This window comes from Tachypleus tridentatus, unplaced genomic scaffold (genome assembly GCF_004210375.1).
Source record: "Tachypleus tridentatus isolate NWPU-2018 unplaced genomic scaffold, ASM421037v1 Hic_cluster_2, whole genome shotgun sequence".
NCBI lineage: Eukaryota > Metazoa > Arthropoda > Merostomata > Xiphosura > Limulidae > Tachypleus > Tachypleus tridentatus.
In genome coordinates this window covers 32111132-32127768 of record NW_027467782.1, presented here as the reverse complement: position 1 = coordinate 32127768, position 16637 = coordinate 32111132, and the positions used below count along the sequence as shown (strand labels likewise).

Genomic DNA, 16637 nt, shown 5'->3' with positions numbered 1-16637 from the left:
TTATAGATTTATTTATGTGAAGTGATCACCCCAAGGAAAAACCAAACGAATCAGGAAAGAAAATTTACAAGAAGAAAAAAAGTGAAACATATTTAAATTTTATTGTCGTGTACAAGGACATTGTAAATATTAACCAGTGCAATATTTGTACTTGTAAAAATGTACTGTAACTTGAATTTATCGTAGCTGCTAAGCCTAATGCTGGTCTGTGAGGGTTAATACGAAAACGAGTTAGTTAACCACATAATTAATAATTGTTCATTCTCATTACAAGTAGTGTCTGCCGAATTGTGTAAGTAGATTTGGACAACATTTTAAAATGAAATTATTAGTATAAAACTTATAAGTTGGGACTACATAAATTGTAAATTTACAATTTTTAGACTTTAAAGGCAATGGTGAAAAACGTGCTTCGAATTGTGGCTCTATTGTAATCAGAAAAAGGTATTTCTAGTGGTTGAGTGAGTCCTACAGGTTATTATGGTTTTATTCTTACTGTCACTTGTACACGTGAAGCAACTAGTAAAGCTTCAAGAGCACTTAACAGGGCAAGTACTTCTCTTTATAACTTAATTGTATTAATGACTCTTTATGTGCAAGTTTTAAACTATGAAAAACTAGTTTTTATAATATTAAATAGTTTTTCATTAAAACAAAATCAGATACAAGACCAAAAACAGCATGGGTAGATAATTGCACTTTGCAGTCACTTCGGATCTTTAGTTAATTGGTTGATACCTTTACCAAAACCTGATTGGCCAAAATACAGATAACTGTTGCACACTTTGTGAAAATTTGATCTACAGCTGGCCACAAAACAGATGGCAACATGCTACAACATTCAGTGATTAAGTGTGCTGATCCTGTATTGATAAAGTAACATTGATACAGGAAAAGAAGAAAGTGACTTGTAAGTTCAAAGTGACAGTGTAGATGTAATGGTTCAGACCTAGAGGTCAAAATTGCATAAAAAACAGGTGTGAAAGAACTGCAAGGTAATTTAAAAGTATGAAGAAAGAGAAAATAAAGGACTGATTCATCTATTCCACTGGAGAGTGCCGAAGACGAAATGTCTAGCAGAACTTCTGAGGATCCCATGGAGTTTGTGACACTGAATGAATGATGCAGATAATCCAAGAATTGAAGTGTAAAAGCAAGACGTTGTGGTATTTCAACATGGCACAGGAGCAATGCCGATTCAATTTGGTATTGAATGCACAACAACATTAAACTTTCCAAATCAAGAAGCTCGATGAAAAGCATCAAGTTTCAGTGCTCTTGAAAAGAACAGTTGATTGCTTGCATTCTGCATGGCAGGATTAAGGATTTTTAGTACTACATTACTTCCAGGAGATCCAGATGATCTTATGAACATGACTGGAAATACAATTAAATCTGATAATACAAAACTATTCTCATATGCCAATAATGTGCAACAAGTTTTGCCAGAAAAAGTTATACTTGCACTGATATTCTAGTCAATGATGTTTAAAGAAATGAAAGATAGATTGAAGAACAAACTTTTGAAATAGCTAGATGAGAATTATCCCACTGATGTGAAGGTCATGGCCTTTGTACCTACTCTGAAAACAAAAAGCAAGAATGAGAACAAATAGTTAATAACATAACATACACATCTTCCAAGTTTACTACTGTGTACTATGGGAGTCAAAAACTTTCAATAGCATTACTAAATCTGCATATTTTTTTCATAAAACTTTGTAGGAGATTTTTGTTCAACCAGAAAACTCTAAAAGTGAGTTTTAGCTCATTCTAGAATAATTTTATTTATTAAGGATAGCCATTCAGCACAAATCCTGGGTGTCTGGCTTGTGGAAGCAGTGTTAAAAATTTGCAAACAGTCTAAAAAAAGTTGATTTATTTATATCAACCATTTGTAATTTTAATGTATATGAACAGAAACTAAAATAAATGATTATCTGTGTTGATGGTGGCACTATTTTTCTCTCACTTTGACTATCTGAATTAGATTTACATTGCTTAGCTTTAGGCCAGACCATAAAATAACTTGTTGCAAAATTCATGGTTAAATTTCAAAATTTCTTAATCAGAATGAGAATTGATACATGAGTTAGTTTCATGCAAAGTAATCAATTAATTTTATGAAAATAATCAACTTGTGTGTCCAATTATTACCATCTTCAATATTCAGTAATCAAAAATTAATCTTTTTAGAGGCAGTTCATGTCTTGCACAGAAAGCTGTCTTTATGTCTGCCTTAGAAATTTCCATGCTACTTGTGAAGTTCTGCTGATTGTGTGAGTGACTAATTTCCTCACACAGGTTGTGTAGTAATGATGGATTACAGTCATGTTGACTAATTGTTTTTCAAATTACATTGTGATGCTTCTTGTTTGGTGATATTGTTTTGTCTGGTGCACATGAGATGGTGTGTCAGGTAAAGATGAGACTGTTTCTTGTTTCTGTTTTTTTATAGTATTCTTTGGCTAGTGTATCAAATCTGATTTTGAAATAACCAAATACTTTGTTGAGGTCAGAAAATGACTGATTTGGGGTATATTCAGTGGTGATGCACATCAACACACACGCATCCTAAATAGATCAGATGAATTTAAATTGGGTCTGATAAAGGCAAATTCTGGGTGTTATTTACTTCATTTTACTGCTTTAATATCGTGCTGAAAAGGTGTGGTCAGTTCTTATAAACTTATGAGAGACAGTGCATTAGCATTCAAAATATTAGTCAAACAAGGTATTCAAGGCTACCTTAACTTTTACCAGTGTTTGAAACTGCAGAATTTTCTGTTGACCTTTTAACATGTCTTTAACACTTTGTAATTTCATAATTATCATCAACATTGTCTGTAGAAAAGTATGAAGAAAAACAGTATGAAAGGCTGTGTAAAATAATACTTCCATATAGTTATCTTATAAGTACCACATTAATGTCAAATTCATAAAGTGTAATTTTCATCTTAACAGCTGTCACATTTTTTATTTTTAATGAACATTTATTACATAATATGTTTTGAATATTTTAAAACTCTAATTATCTTTGTAATGCATAATTTGTTTACTTAATCAGTGAAATAGTATGCCATGTTTATTAAAGTTATTGATACAAAGGTTCAAACAAATTGTTGGTAATATAAGAGTAATCACACTCTACTCACATTACCTTAGGTAGATCAACAAGTAGGAAGAAAAAAGAAGGAAATTGAGGACCTGAACTTGACATTAAAATCTGTAACAACACAGAAAGATGAGAAAGGTAAAATACTACTCTTTATATTAAGAAATAGGTTTTTTTCTGTCACCTTTCCTTGCTTGTGGAGAATGAAGTTAATGTTAGATAACACTGCACAACAAAGTTTTTGCTTCTTGAACACTGTTGGGTGTTCCTTATAGATGTTTGGCTGCTGATCATGAAAATCACGTCCACATTTGCCCATTACATTATAGTTTCATTGAAATCTTCAGTTTTGCTACAATGGGAAAACAATATCAGGGCAACTGGAATTTGTCAATGCTTGCTGACTACTCTTGAACACTGGAGCGTGATGCACTGGACATTGAATACAAACAAAATTAGAACAAAACACTTTTAATTATGTTGAACTTAATAGTGTATTACAAACATAAACACAATTAAATAAGTTATTGCCAGTAAACAGTTAACTGACTATTTCTCAAAGTTTCTACTGATGAAGCAAAACCAAAACTATATTTGTGCATACCCACCAGGTACCTGCCACAATCAGCAAAACCTTTTCAGGAAGCAAAAAATTTAAAAAAATTGTTGTGCAGTATAATTTTTTGTATGGAGTGTAAAGGTTTATTATTTTAATTTTACCTAATACAAATGCTAGATTAGACAAGCTTTCCCATAAGTTATTTCTATGTAATTTGATAGAGAGTGTGAGCAGGAAATTCTGAAATTTGTATATTCCCATTGTTGTATCACTTTCCAGTAACATAACAAGTATGTGATATGTATCTTAGGACAACTGGTGATACCAAAACAAAATTGAGAACAATGTTTTGACCTTCTTAGGTCATCTCCAGATTAACAAAGAAGGAGTTTGCAACAGTTGTCCTGAAATACATTTTACTTCAAGTTGGTTTCGTCATCACGAAATACGTGATATATTGTTAATCCTTAACCTCTCCCTACATGTTGATATGGCATGTTTTGTAAACATATAAATACAAAGATTTTTCTTTTTTTCCAGTGTTGCTTTTGCTTGTTTTGAAGTGGTGTAAAATGAGCATGAGAATATGTCAATGTGAGGTTTAATAGTACTAAAAAACATAGGATTTTATAGTTAACTGAAGACTTTTAAAATTACTACATAAAATGTTATTAATACAGATTATCTTTGGATACATCAATGATCTGGCTGTCTAAGTTGGTGATAAAGGATTTTAAGATATTATTTTTTAGAAATAGCAAATAACATAAGTTGATAACTCTTTCAAACTGAGTTATTCAAGAAAAGTTAAAATACTTTCCAGAATTATTATGGTTTTTATACCTTATGTATTATATAGAAACTGAAATACATCATGATGTATTCTACCATATTAATATTGCTCTTGACATGTAGTCTTAAATGTGTTTAAAGATGGAACCTCTTTGCTTTCTACTTTTAGAGATACATTTCCCTGACATAAGTGAGGATTTTTTAGCATTAGTCATATATAAAAGAATTTCTAAAGTGTGGAACATCAGGTTTACAATTTCACCCATTTAAAGTTCTAAATATTTATTTTTCATTATTTTTTTTAAGGTCTGGCACTAAAATTGTACTAATGTATAACTTGTAATTATAAATATTTATTCTTTATCAGTGAGAGTTAAATATTTTCTTTCGGAGTGGTTGGAAAGAAATACAGTTTTATTCCATATGAGTTCTGCAGTTATAACACTTAGCAGAGACATAAATCAGGTAGATAATTGTGACTAACCAACAATAATTGGCTTTATAAGTACAATGACATTATTTACGTAGCTAAAACTCATTCAAAACAAAAAGCATAAGCTATTATATTACTGTAATTTTATTGAATGTTATTTTTATACATTTTAAAAATGCATGCTGGTACATTTTATCTGTTTTTATAACTTTAAAAATTAAAACAACTTATGTAACAAGTGTGTGGTACAAGTATTGTGTACATATTAACTAAAAGCATGAATTATTATACTGTACATAACTATCTTTAATATTAAATTAGTTTTCATAATTTTTGTGTGTTTTTCAATAGTTAGGTCACTGATACTCTTAGGGTGAATCAAAACAAGTGTTCAAAGTCTGCTTTATGTAAATCACACACCACAGCATTGAAGTGTTTTATCTTGTTACTCTCAACATGGCTACAGTTCAGTTATATTCATCTCTTGCAGAAAGGTGATATAACTATTTTAATTTCAGGAACTGATCCTAAATCTGCACTGTATGTTTTTTATAAGTAAGAACAGTGTAAGAAAGGTGACAAATGCAAGTTTTCCCGATGATGTTGAAAATAAGAGTGAAAAGAAGAGTATTTATGTAGACTTGAGAGATGAAGGTAATGTAGTTTATTTTTTTATCTATGTATCTATTATCTACTAAAAACGTAAAGTATAAAGGTTTTTTAAATCAACTGTATGGTTTTCTGTGTTTGCATTATTAGTGTTAGACTACTGAAGCATTTTAAGAGTTTAAATGGCAATCTTCAGTTGTACCTTTTAGAAAATTAATGTAGATAAATCTAATTCTGTTAAGAGTTTATATCTTTCATTTCAAATATAAAAGTTTAAATTCTATATTTTTTTTGGTCAAGATGAATTTTTATCTAATAAATAATTTGGATTTCAATCAATTATTGCATACTGCACTTGATAAACCAGAATAAACATATGATATCATAGAAGAATATTCCTGCAGCTTTCAAATAGTCAAAATATTTTCAGAAGTAAAACCACAACAACAAAAGAAACAAAATTCCTGTCTTTGGTATTTTTCCTCTTTTCCCTGAGCCTGACATTGAGGTCACTTGTTCACATTTATGAGGGCTCTGGGTATCTAATATGTTGACAAACCAAATTACTGCTGCAGTAATATATGATCAGTGTATTGACTATAGAATTTCCCATTATAGCTAAACATGCTACTGGTAAGATTTTCCAGGAATTTAATTCAGCGTTATATACAGATTAATTCTAAGGAAATTAGATTCATGGGTTTAGCCACTGATTTCTTCTTCTTTTCAGTAAAACAATGTTTCTAAGTAAGAATGTAATCAATAAGAAGACATTTGGAGCCTGTTTTTCTTTGTTTTAACACTTTTATTTTAGCCTGTCATATTCCACACCATTTCAAGAGTTTTTGTTTTCCACTACTTTTCATGCTTCCAAGTTGTTTGTTTTGGGAGAGAATTGCTCTTCTCATACTTTTGTTTCTGTTGATACCAGTTCTACCAGGGGACGGTACATGTTGATAAACTTTACCACACTTCAAATCTGGTTGATATACCTATGGTAGTTGTGACTCAGATGTCATTTGTGTGGCTTTACTCTTATTTACACATGGGAGAATTGAGTATTTCATGTCATTAATGTATGGATTTTGGTAAGTTAGATATTTATATGTCTTTATTCACCTAAGTTATTTTAAATGAATTGTAAATGAGATGTTGATTATTAATTGTGTTATTACTAGATACATTTAATCACTTTGCAAGTACATTAATCTTACATACTTTGTGGTCTCAACAGATTTCATGGCTTTGTTAGTTCATTATTAGTAATTTAACTAGGTATGTTTAGCCTAGATTATTTGTAAGTTACAATTATTACTACCAGTAACATATAATTATTTTATTTTTCAAAATTGTTAATCATGTGCTAAACCATTTTCCCTTCATAATCCACAATTTAAAATTCTTCCCCACAGTGTCCACTTCATTGCCCTATATCATGTTTTCCATTTCAGGACTTTCCTGTTTGTTTGGACAAACCTCAATTCTTTTTTCACTCTATGATAATTTGTGCTCTTCTCTTTATGAATAACTAGATAATGTTTGCTTCTGCTCATTCACAGTCCATAGACCACACTCCACTGATTCTACAAGATACAATAGAGGAGGATTCCTCATGACAGTGGGGGAAATCCATTCTTAACTCCTCTCAATAACCCATTCATTTGGGTAGTTTTCTTCTTTTCAACCTCATTTGGGCCCAGCCTTCTCCTTTTCAGGTTTGGAACAAGCAGTTCAAATGTTCTTCACCTCACATTTCTTGCAGTTAAATGTATTCTATCTTTGTGGAGATGTGAACTATGGATCAAACTTGTTTGTATTCACTTTAGTGGGAACTGAGAGATCAGTGAAACTTCTCACCCATACACACTGCCTGCATCCATATAATAGTAACAACATTTACTGGTTCATGTCTTGCATTATGTATTGTATGTTGTAAAATGTTTTTCATTTTAAGTTTAATTTTCTTCATTAGTAAAACTTGTGATTTCTTTACTAATGTGATGTTAACGTGCATCTGCTTACAGAAGAACTGAATCATTTAACCAATCAAAACAAGTGTTTGTAATAATTATTTTAGCAATTAATCAAAATTATGATTGAATCAGTTGTCATGTTAATAATAAACTAATTGAAATTAATGTTTCTAGTTATTCCAAATATCCAGATGATCAAAATATTTGTTAGGTACAAACTTACATAAGAGGCAGGTGTGGGGATGCTTTACGACTTCCATTTCCATTAAATTTACTATTCCTGTCATTGTTACTGCAAAGCTACAGAAGCTATCTATCACTGCACCAATTTTGAACCATTGACTGTCAGCTTTCTGGCTATTTTAATAATAAGGTGTAAATTTATTGTATTTTGATTTTTTTCTCAACACTGTGTAATGTTTGTACATTACAATTGTATCACTATTATTTAAGGTTGTATAAGCATGGGCAGATCTAGGGCAGGAACCCAAGTGGTCCAGTCATTCATATTTTTAGTAGTTAATAACTTTATTCTTCAGTTTTATATAAGAGAATGCAGGTGAGGTGAATGGATCCATCGGGTAAACTTTATGCACATTTTCAGAGATTAATAATAATATTGTTTAATATTATATTTAAATAGACATTAATTTAAGGTAGAGATCAAGGGAGTTGAAACCCCATCCCTTCTAGCTCTTCTTTTTTAAAGTAATACCTGTATCATTTAATGTTTTTATCTGTGGGGTCTTAACTCCTCCCTCCATTTCCCCCCATTCATTTAATTAGGAAAACAGTCAATAGTATTGAAAATAAATATTAGGTTTCAATATCTGTTTGATTGGTCTATTAATTACCTTTATTATTATTTATTTGAATTTACTTTATTTTGAATCTGTAACAGTCAGGTGTAGATTCAGCCATTAACTTATGAATACAATAATATGAACATCAACTGAATGTTTCCCTGGTAAATTATCAGGCCTTGGCTTTTTTCCAGAAATTAACAGTGTGCATGCATTCTAGACTTTATGGAGATTTGTTTTTAATAAAGTTAGCATTATTTTTCTGAATTTATAATGCACAGTGGAGGGATTTAGACATTTTCATTGTTGGTTGGTTAGCTTGGCATTTCATGGTGCAAAGCAACTAGGCTGTCTGCACCAGACATTTTGGTAATGAAGTTAGAAAAATTACCTTTTTTATCTAAATGGTAATAAAAAACTTTATTTTAACCAAAATTTTGAAAAAATTTATGGTTATTATTTCTTACATCATTTGTAGCCCTTATATTTATGACACTTGTAGCTCTTGTAACATATGCCTACTTTAAAATCTGTTTTCATTGTTTGAAAGTTATAATGTCACAAGTGTTTTAGTACTGTTGATATCCAAAATAAGTAAAATGCAAGTGACAAAAAAGAATTGAAAACAAACTGATGTTTGCAAACACTAAAATGTGAATAGAGGTGTATACATGGTTTTCCTTTCAAAATATAATAATTTATTTCAATTAAAGTTTAAAATGTTTGTTTTTATTTTCCAATTGATCACATTAGTAGAAATAAAGATATAGATTTTAAATTGTTCATTACAACCTATATGAACTAATAATAATAGACTTTCTAATTAATTTTATCACTAATGACTTGTAACACAGGTATAAATAATAAAAACAGTGAATGTGATGTACACTTGTTAATTAAACCACTAGAAGTCTAATTGGACCCCTCTTCATAAAGAAAGAAAGAAAACTATTCTTGCTATGAGAACAGTTGTTAAGAAAGTTTAAATGTACTTGGATATAGCACATAGACTATCATGTGTTGATAAAGTTAAAATATAGGTTGTTTTTTATAGCTTTGTAAAGTTTCTTTTGTTGTGAATTCTGAATGTATTTGTGTATAAAATTATATTTTAAAGCTAAAGAAATTTTATTCAAAGAGAAAATGTATGATAACTTTGCATAAGGTAAGTAAGCTTATACAGTTTAAAGATGGGTTGAACTGATAACAAATCTTATTAAAAGTTTAACATGATAATGAATGTATAGTGTTTGGAAAAAGTTTTGTCATCATCAGGAAAGATAGGCCTTGTGCAACACAACAACATGGTATCCAGCTAAAGTGAAGCCCTTTCAGATACCTTATGCAATGAAATACAGTGGAGCGCCGTTAAGATGCAGTATTTGGGGAGTCAACCTTGTTAACCACGGCTTAATAGGTCCACGGATTAAACCTTTGTGACTGAAAGTCAAGTCGCCAACAGCTCAGAAACTGAAGTGATGTCTATTGGGTGTGTGGCTAATATTTATACAATTCCATAAAAATATTGGATTATCGAATTTAAAATAATACTTTAATTATTGATCACTTTTTTCACGGATTTACTGCGGATTAAGTTTAATGTATGGAGAGGTGTGATTCGGTAACAATGGCAGCCTCCATAAAGCTGGCATACAGAGCGGATAAGGTAGATTAACGGTCAATTTCTACTGTAATATATTCTATTTATTTCCCAAATTAAAGCAAATCCTTTTTAAATATCTCCTTGAAGTTATAAAGCCAGGATTAAATTTGTAAGCCACGTTTTTGCACTTTCTTAAATTAGCGGTGAGCCGCGATAATCCTCGCTCATATTCGTCATGTCAGTGTCAACGACAAGGAGAGTGTGAGAAACTTTAGAAAGCCAGGTAGTAGATTTAATACATCAAAATTCTGGGACAAGACTTGCTACAGCTGCTTAAGCAATTTCGCGGTTTAATGGCGCTCCACTGTACCTTACAAAGCAGGAAGCTGAGGCAATGTTGGAAGCCTGAATTGTTAAGCCTTCAAATTTAGCCTACCATTTACCAGTTTTAATCACAAAAATTAGAGATAGGTTAACTGTTTCTAAATAAATTTCCAAAAGCTGAATCTTGTGATGAAGTTCAACTCTGAAACTATGGACAACCTAGAAATTATAAGGTCAGGTTCTCTTCAAAGATCAACCTCAGTAAAGGTTATTGCCAAATCCTAATGAAGACAGGATTTACAGAGAAGACAGCATTTTTAATACTAGATGGATTTACCAATTTCAGCAGGTGCCATGTCAACTCTGCAGAAACATTCAACTGTATGATAAGGATGATGCTGTGCAACACCACCAATATCAAGCACTATTCAGATGCCATCCTGACACTGTGAAATGGGATAACAACAAAATGTTTTGTTACCAACTGGAATATAGAAAGTTTAATAACTAAAATATCAGAAAGCTCACAAATAAGTCTGTTTTTAATATTTATACATTATGAGTGTCAGTATCAGTTTTTTTAAATAGATGAATGTGTTTCATGGTAACCACAAGTTTCATCACATGTTAAGTATACCATCACTGAGATGTTTTGAGAGAACAAACCAAATGCATCACCTTTTACAGTTACAAATTTATATATGATCTGTACATGTCTGACTGTCAAGTTTTTAAATGACAAAAATGTATTTTCTGTGTGTTTAATGCTTAAAAACAACATTAAATAGAAATATTTTATAACTTATGTACTTTCCATCCAAGTGGTATTGTAAACAAGTTAGAAAATCTTGATTTTCTGTATTAGAACTTACTTTTTTTATGCTTACTCCTTAATTTTTTTCAACCACAACATTATTCTAACATTGATATCATTTTTAATTTTTCTTTCACTCTGTTTTTTTTTTTTTCCACTAATTTTAAATTACCCTTAATTTCACATGACAGCTTTCATCTTTTTAACAGTTGCCATTTTTAGTTAAACAATTTATTTATCTTCATTATTTGAACAAAATAAACATTCTAGAACATTACTTAATAAATATTTACAATATCACTAAATAGTAAAATTGTACAATTTGATGACAGTATTTTATTTGGTGAACATATTAAAAAATATGTTTACAAACACTGCAACTTAATAAAATCATAATGTGTTTATTAAAAAGTAAAAACAGTAATTATAAACAGAGCATCAACAAAATAACTTTATTATGCTTTAAGCAATCTCAAGTTATGCAACCTCTTTGCTTCATACAATATACATTTCAGTGTATAGGTATATTATTAAACCTGATGATGACAAAACTTTTTCCAAACACTATACATTCATTATCATGTTAAACTTTTAATAAGATTTGTTATCAATTCAACCCATCTTTAAACTGTATAAGCTTACTTACCTTATGTAAAGTTATCATATATTTTCTCTTTGAATAAAACTAAAACTATAGCTTTAAAATATAATTTTATACACAAATACATTCAGAATTCACAACAAAGGGAACAGAAAGATAAGTAATTAAAATGATTTTAATCTGTAATTTTTGATATTGCATTAGTTTTAGAACTAGCGCTCACACCCACGAAATGTGTAAAGCTAAAATTCAATGTCGGATGCTGATCAAACTCAAAACTAGTAGTAGAGGTAGTTGTAAGTTAATTATTGCAAATACAATTTAAAGTTCTTCAAAGTGTGTATGAGACTGGGATAAATGGCTCATTTATTATCTGAGTTCACAATATTTTGTGACACAATAACTTGTAAGTTACTCAAAATTTCGAATATTTGTTGGACATCAGTTTGTTTGTTTAGAATTAAGCACAAAGCTGCACAATGGGCTATCTGTGCTCTGTCCACCAGGGCATCGAAACCCAGATTTTAGTGGTGTGAGTCTGCAGACATACCGCTGTGCCATTAGGGGCTTGGGCGTCAGTATGAGCAATTTTCTAACATCTAAATTGAATTTTATTAGGTGTCAGTTAAGTCCTCAAATGTTACCTAAGAGTATTAATAATAGACGTAATACACTTAGCAGATTAAGTGAAAATATTAATTCTTAAAGCTTTTGTCTTTGATTGATAATATAGTATCAAAGAAACTGCTGTTGTGGCATATAATACAACTCATTTAGGACATTCATTTGAAGCATTCTTGGAAATTTCATACACACACATATATATTCTTGTGGGATCACTGGCCATTAACAGGGGAGCCAAAGGGTCTAATATTACTGAAGATGAAAACATTTTTAAATTGTTCAGTTACTTATTTTGCTTATGCTTGTGATTTTTTGGATAAAATACAAATAATTTTCACAAAATGTTATTACATAAATTTCAAATATTTGCACATTTTATAGAAATGTAATATAAAACATTTTCACCATTTTAGTGCTAATTTGATAAAAATTACGTATATACTGACTATACTTCATATATGTATATATACAGTCATAAACTATAGCAGTTTATAAAATAATTTTTAAAATATTTTAAGTGTAATATTTTTATCATTTGAGTTATCTATGATTACACAAGATAACATCTACACTCTCACATAATTTTGAAAGGTATTTTTTTGAACATTTAATTATTTTCCTATTGTAAATAATATGATATGATGATGGATTTCTGATGAATCTTTGTAGGTAATGGAGCCTTTTAACAATAAAATATTGTTTTCACTGCATAATGCTCCTGTCTTACTGGTAAATATCAGTTATTCTCTTTGAAATGAAACATCTGTTTTCAATTGCCTAACTTTAAACTTCATACAACTTTTGAACCACTTACTTAATCAAATAAAATTCTGGTTCTTATTCCATAGTATCAACTATTATTTGTATCTTGATAAAATTATTGCAAATATTAACAACAAAGGCACCATATATAAATATACTCTTAAAAAAAAGAAAGGCAAAAGGGATATTTTGTTATTTTTAAGAGAAATATATGTAATAACGTTACAAGCTCAGAGTATGTGATGTTACACGTGTTAAGGCACTGATTATCAGACCAAAATGACAATAAAAGTTGTGCACTTTGAAAACGGAGGAAAGCATCAGTTTTCATAAAACGCATCGTATCCAATAAATTTGTTTGAGAGATCTGCAAAACTGGCTCGTTTGGGTTGAGAAAATATTTTACATAGAAGCGCAACAACGTTTCGACCTTCCGGTCATCGTCAGGTTCACAAAGAAAGAGGTAACTGACCGAAAGCTACCTGAGTGTCGGAATGTAGAGGGGCGGTATTAGATGTTTGAATATATAATTTATTTATTTTATTATATTAATATAGCACCATCACAAGGCTATGGAATCGTCACCAACAACATGGATCAACTTCGTGACCGTCCACGATCTGGCAGACCTCGTGTGACCACGCCCGCACAGGATCACTACATCGGTTCACGTCACCTTCGGGATAGGACCACCACTCGCGACGTCTACTGCTTCAACAGTCCTTTTGCACATTGAGGGAATCTTACGGACTTCGCCTTTGCAGACTTTGGATGTTCAGCAGTGACTGTGCAAAGTTCCACATGTCACACAGAACTACCGGAATAAACTTGTTAACAATATGTCTTATATTCTGCCTTTGGGTTTCTTTTTTTTGAAGACTATATGTTTTGAATCCCATTAGAATAATAATGGTGTAAAGGTTTAAAATTATTTAAGTATGATTATTTACACACATTGAAAAACCTTCAGTAGTTTAATGTATTTGATTGAGGTGAAAAAAGCTAAAAGAATTAGGAATCGTTTTTTTTAGAAATTTATAATTTGAAAACAAGAAGGCTATTTTAACTTTGATATAAGATGTTTGATGTGGGCTACCATTGCATTTAATAGCTTATAAGGCTCACTGGCATACAACAACTACAGTAGTGGTTTGAATACTATTGATGTAAGTAGTTTGTTATTACAACAGTTTTATGATATGATGTAAGTTTGTGAATGTTAACTTAGAAAAGATATTCACTCCATAACAACTGTTATACAAGTCTTCATTGTCTTGTTTCCCTAGTAGGACATAGGTAAGTCTTTGAATTTATAATGCTAAAGTCAGGGTTTGAGATTCCCCTTGGTAGACACAGCAGATAGCCGTTTGTTGCTTTGCTATAACAAAACAAACACATTCTGTCACGGTATGTCTGCAGAATATTATCTACCATCCACTCACCGTATTGACTGACCGAAATTATATATGAATAGGAAATCATTAGATCATTAATGCATGTAATAAACCTTTGAAGTCCAAAGTACATGTAGTTTTAAATTAATTAATGCATTCAGAGGGAGATTTTTAAGTTTCTAACTTGTTATATTATATTCTTAAAGTTTATTTGTAATTTTTCTCTATTTTTTTTCACACAACTATTTAAAAGTTATTATATTTTATTAGAATATCTCTCTTTTATGATTGAACCTTTACATTTATTATTCATGTAAAATAATAACATTTGATCCAATCTAGAATCTCGTAAAGCTGAAAAAATATATATCTGGAAAGCTCATATCATTATGTTTTCATCATCAACTTTGAGGGGTTATTTTTAGGAGTCACAAGGCGATGAAAAAATTCCAGTACATATAAAAAAATTTATAATAGTGTTCATGGGCTATGTAGCAGTGGTAGTGGATTTATCAAGTGGAAGCTGGCGTATGCTCTCCATAGGGGAGCCATTGTGTAGGTTTTTTCTGTACATTAAAACACAGCTGGCTGCAGTACAATGTTTTATATCATTAGACAGGACTTGGTGTACAAACACTACTGGTATGTATTTTTTTTTTCTGGTCATAATCAGCTATGTTTTTTTGAGTGGTTGTGATACATGCTTTACAGTAAATAGTGGGGTTTAACTACATTGCTTTATTAGGTAATTATAGCCTTTAGATTGTTAATTATCATCCCCTATCTGGTAAAACATAACTTAGAAGTAGTCATGTATGTTGTATATTTTGTTTTTTTAGTAGGGTATGAGGTTTAGTGCATTATGTAATCATAGTATTTGATTTTTGTCCTGTTGAGATGTTAATCCAGTGTTTTGGTATCATGAAAATTCTATTCAAAAGTAATAATATCTAGATGATTTTCAAACATTTGTTAACTTTTCATACAATCGTTGTCTTCAGTAATTTTTACTAGTGAAAAATTTAAGGAACTCAACATTAACAGTTTTATATACCCTATAAAAGTGTTTCTTGTGCATAACATCAGGGTCAGAAAAGCAAGAACTTGTTTATCCTTTTTAATAATACTAAAATATTAGTGTATAAACATTTGATCATTTTTTTAGGTTTTGTAATGTCATTAAAACTTTTAATTACTTTTCCATTATTTACAATTTGTTACCCTCTTGTAAGTTACAAAAACAATGTGCTCATTACCTTTGAAGAGTTTCACAAAATATTGGGGTTTATAATTTTTGTTGTTTTCTGACAATAATTTTATAATAGCTCAGGCTGCAAGCTAAGTGATACATTAAATTAATCCTGATTCTCCTTTATTATGTTTATAAAGAATACTTGATTATAGGTTCCAATAAAAATTGCTAGGTTTATCAGCAGCTTTGCTTAAAACCTCAGATACCTACCTTGTGAATATTGGAAAATGTCACTACTACAGCAGCTTCTTGGATATAAAACATGGATTATCAGTCAGGTTTTCAAGAGATCTATGCAGTCTTGATGACATTCTGTAAACCCTGACATAATGTGATTGGGATTAACTTGTTGCTGCTGGTGTATCAGGCGATTTACCAGATATATTTTGTTCTTACCATACATATCACAGTAAATACCATTGAAAATGTATGTAATTTCAGATTACTGTACCTATAAGCTGCTGTTTTATGTGGGACGAAATTCTCTCCTGCAGGGTTAAGAACCAAAAGAACAAACAACATTTACTAGAGGTATATATAGCTGCAAATCTACAGTATGACTTAAATGAGTCTTATAATCACTGTGATCAAGATCTGATTGTAAGCACTTGTCAATAGCAGATTCATTGCTCTTTACTTTAACCCTCTGTTCCTGGAAACATTTCAGAACCGAACTAAGTAGTTTAGAGAAATAGTAGATATTTATTTTTTACCTAAAACATTGAATGAATTTTTTATTTCTTAAAAGTTATAGAAGTTGCAATTTAAGAGATGTTTTCTTGTAGGAAAGACAAATAAAAGTTCACTAACATAAGTTTCAGTATTAAATGATAAAGAGAAAAAAACAAACAAACATGCAAATCAATTTTATATTGTAATGATGGGGGAAAACTAGGTAAAAAATCAATTAAAACAAACAAAATATAGGGTTTAAGAGTGTTTACGAGAATAACTTTATTTAATTTTAAAAAGTATAATA

At 30.5% G+C, this 16637-nt stretch overlaps 1 protein-coding gene, 1 long non-coding RNA gene and 1 pseudogene across 3 annotated transcripts in view; 2 read left to right on the top strand and 1 right to left on the bottom strand.

Moving 5' to 3' along the window:
• The window catches only part of LOC143242265 (proliferation-associated protein 2G4-like), a 120994-nt pseudogene that overhangs the window by 48493 nt on the left and 55864 nt on the right, over nucleotides 1-16637 (bottom strand). The window lies entirely within an intron of this gene.
• LOC143242604 (uncharacterized) lies at nucleotides 154-13822 on the top strand. The gene is made up of 4 exons (XM_076486072.1): nucleotides 154-292; nucleotides 3166-3253; nucleotides 5418-5553; nucleotides 13570-13822. Exons 2-4 carry the CDS (start codon nucleotides 3245-3247, stop codon nucleotides 13746-13748), a joined length of 324 nt encoding a protein of 107 aa, XP_076342187.1. The 5' UTR covers nucleotides 154-292; nucleotides 3166-3244; the 3' UTR covers nucleotides 13749-13822.
• On the top strand, nucleotides 10301-11012 carry LOC143242474 (uncharacterized). Its single transcript, XR_013022802.1, has 2 exons — nucleotides 10301-10560; nucleotides 10644-11012. It is a non-coding gene; the product is annotated as an uncharacterized LOC143242474 (long non-coding RNA).

What these genes read in the sequence shown, in the direction of transcription:
- LOC143242604 (XM_076486072.1), top strand. An exon ending in TGTAGACTTGAGAGATGAAG is followed by an intron (nt 5,554 to 13,569) that starts GTAATGTAGTTT and finishes ATATTAATATAG; the next exon opens with CACCATCACAAGGCTATGGA.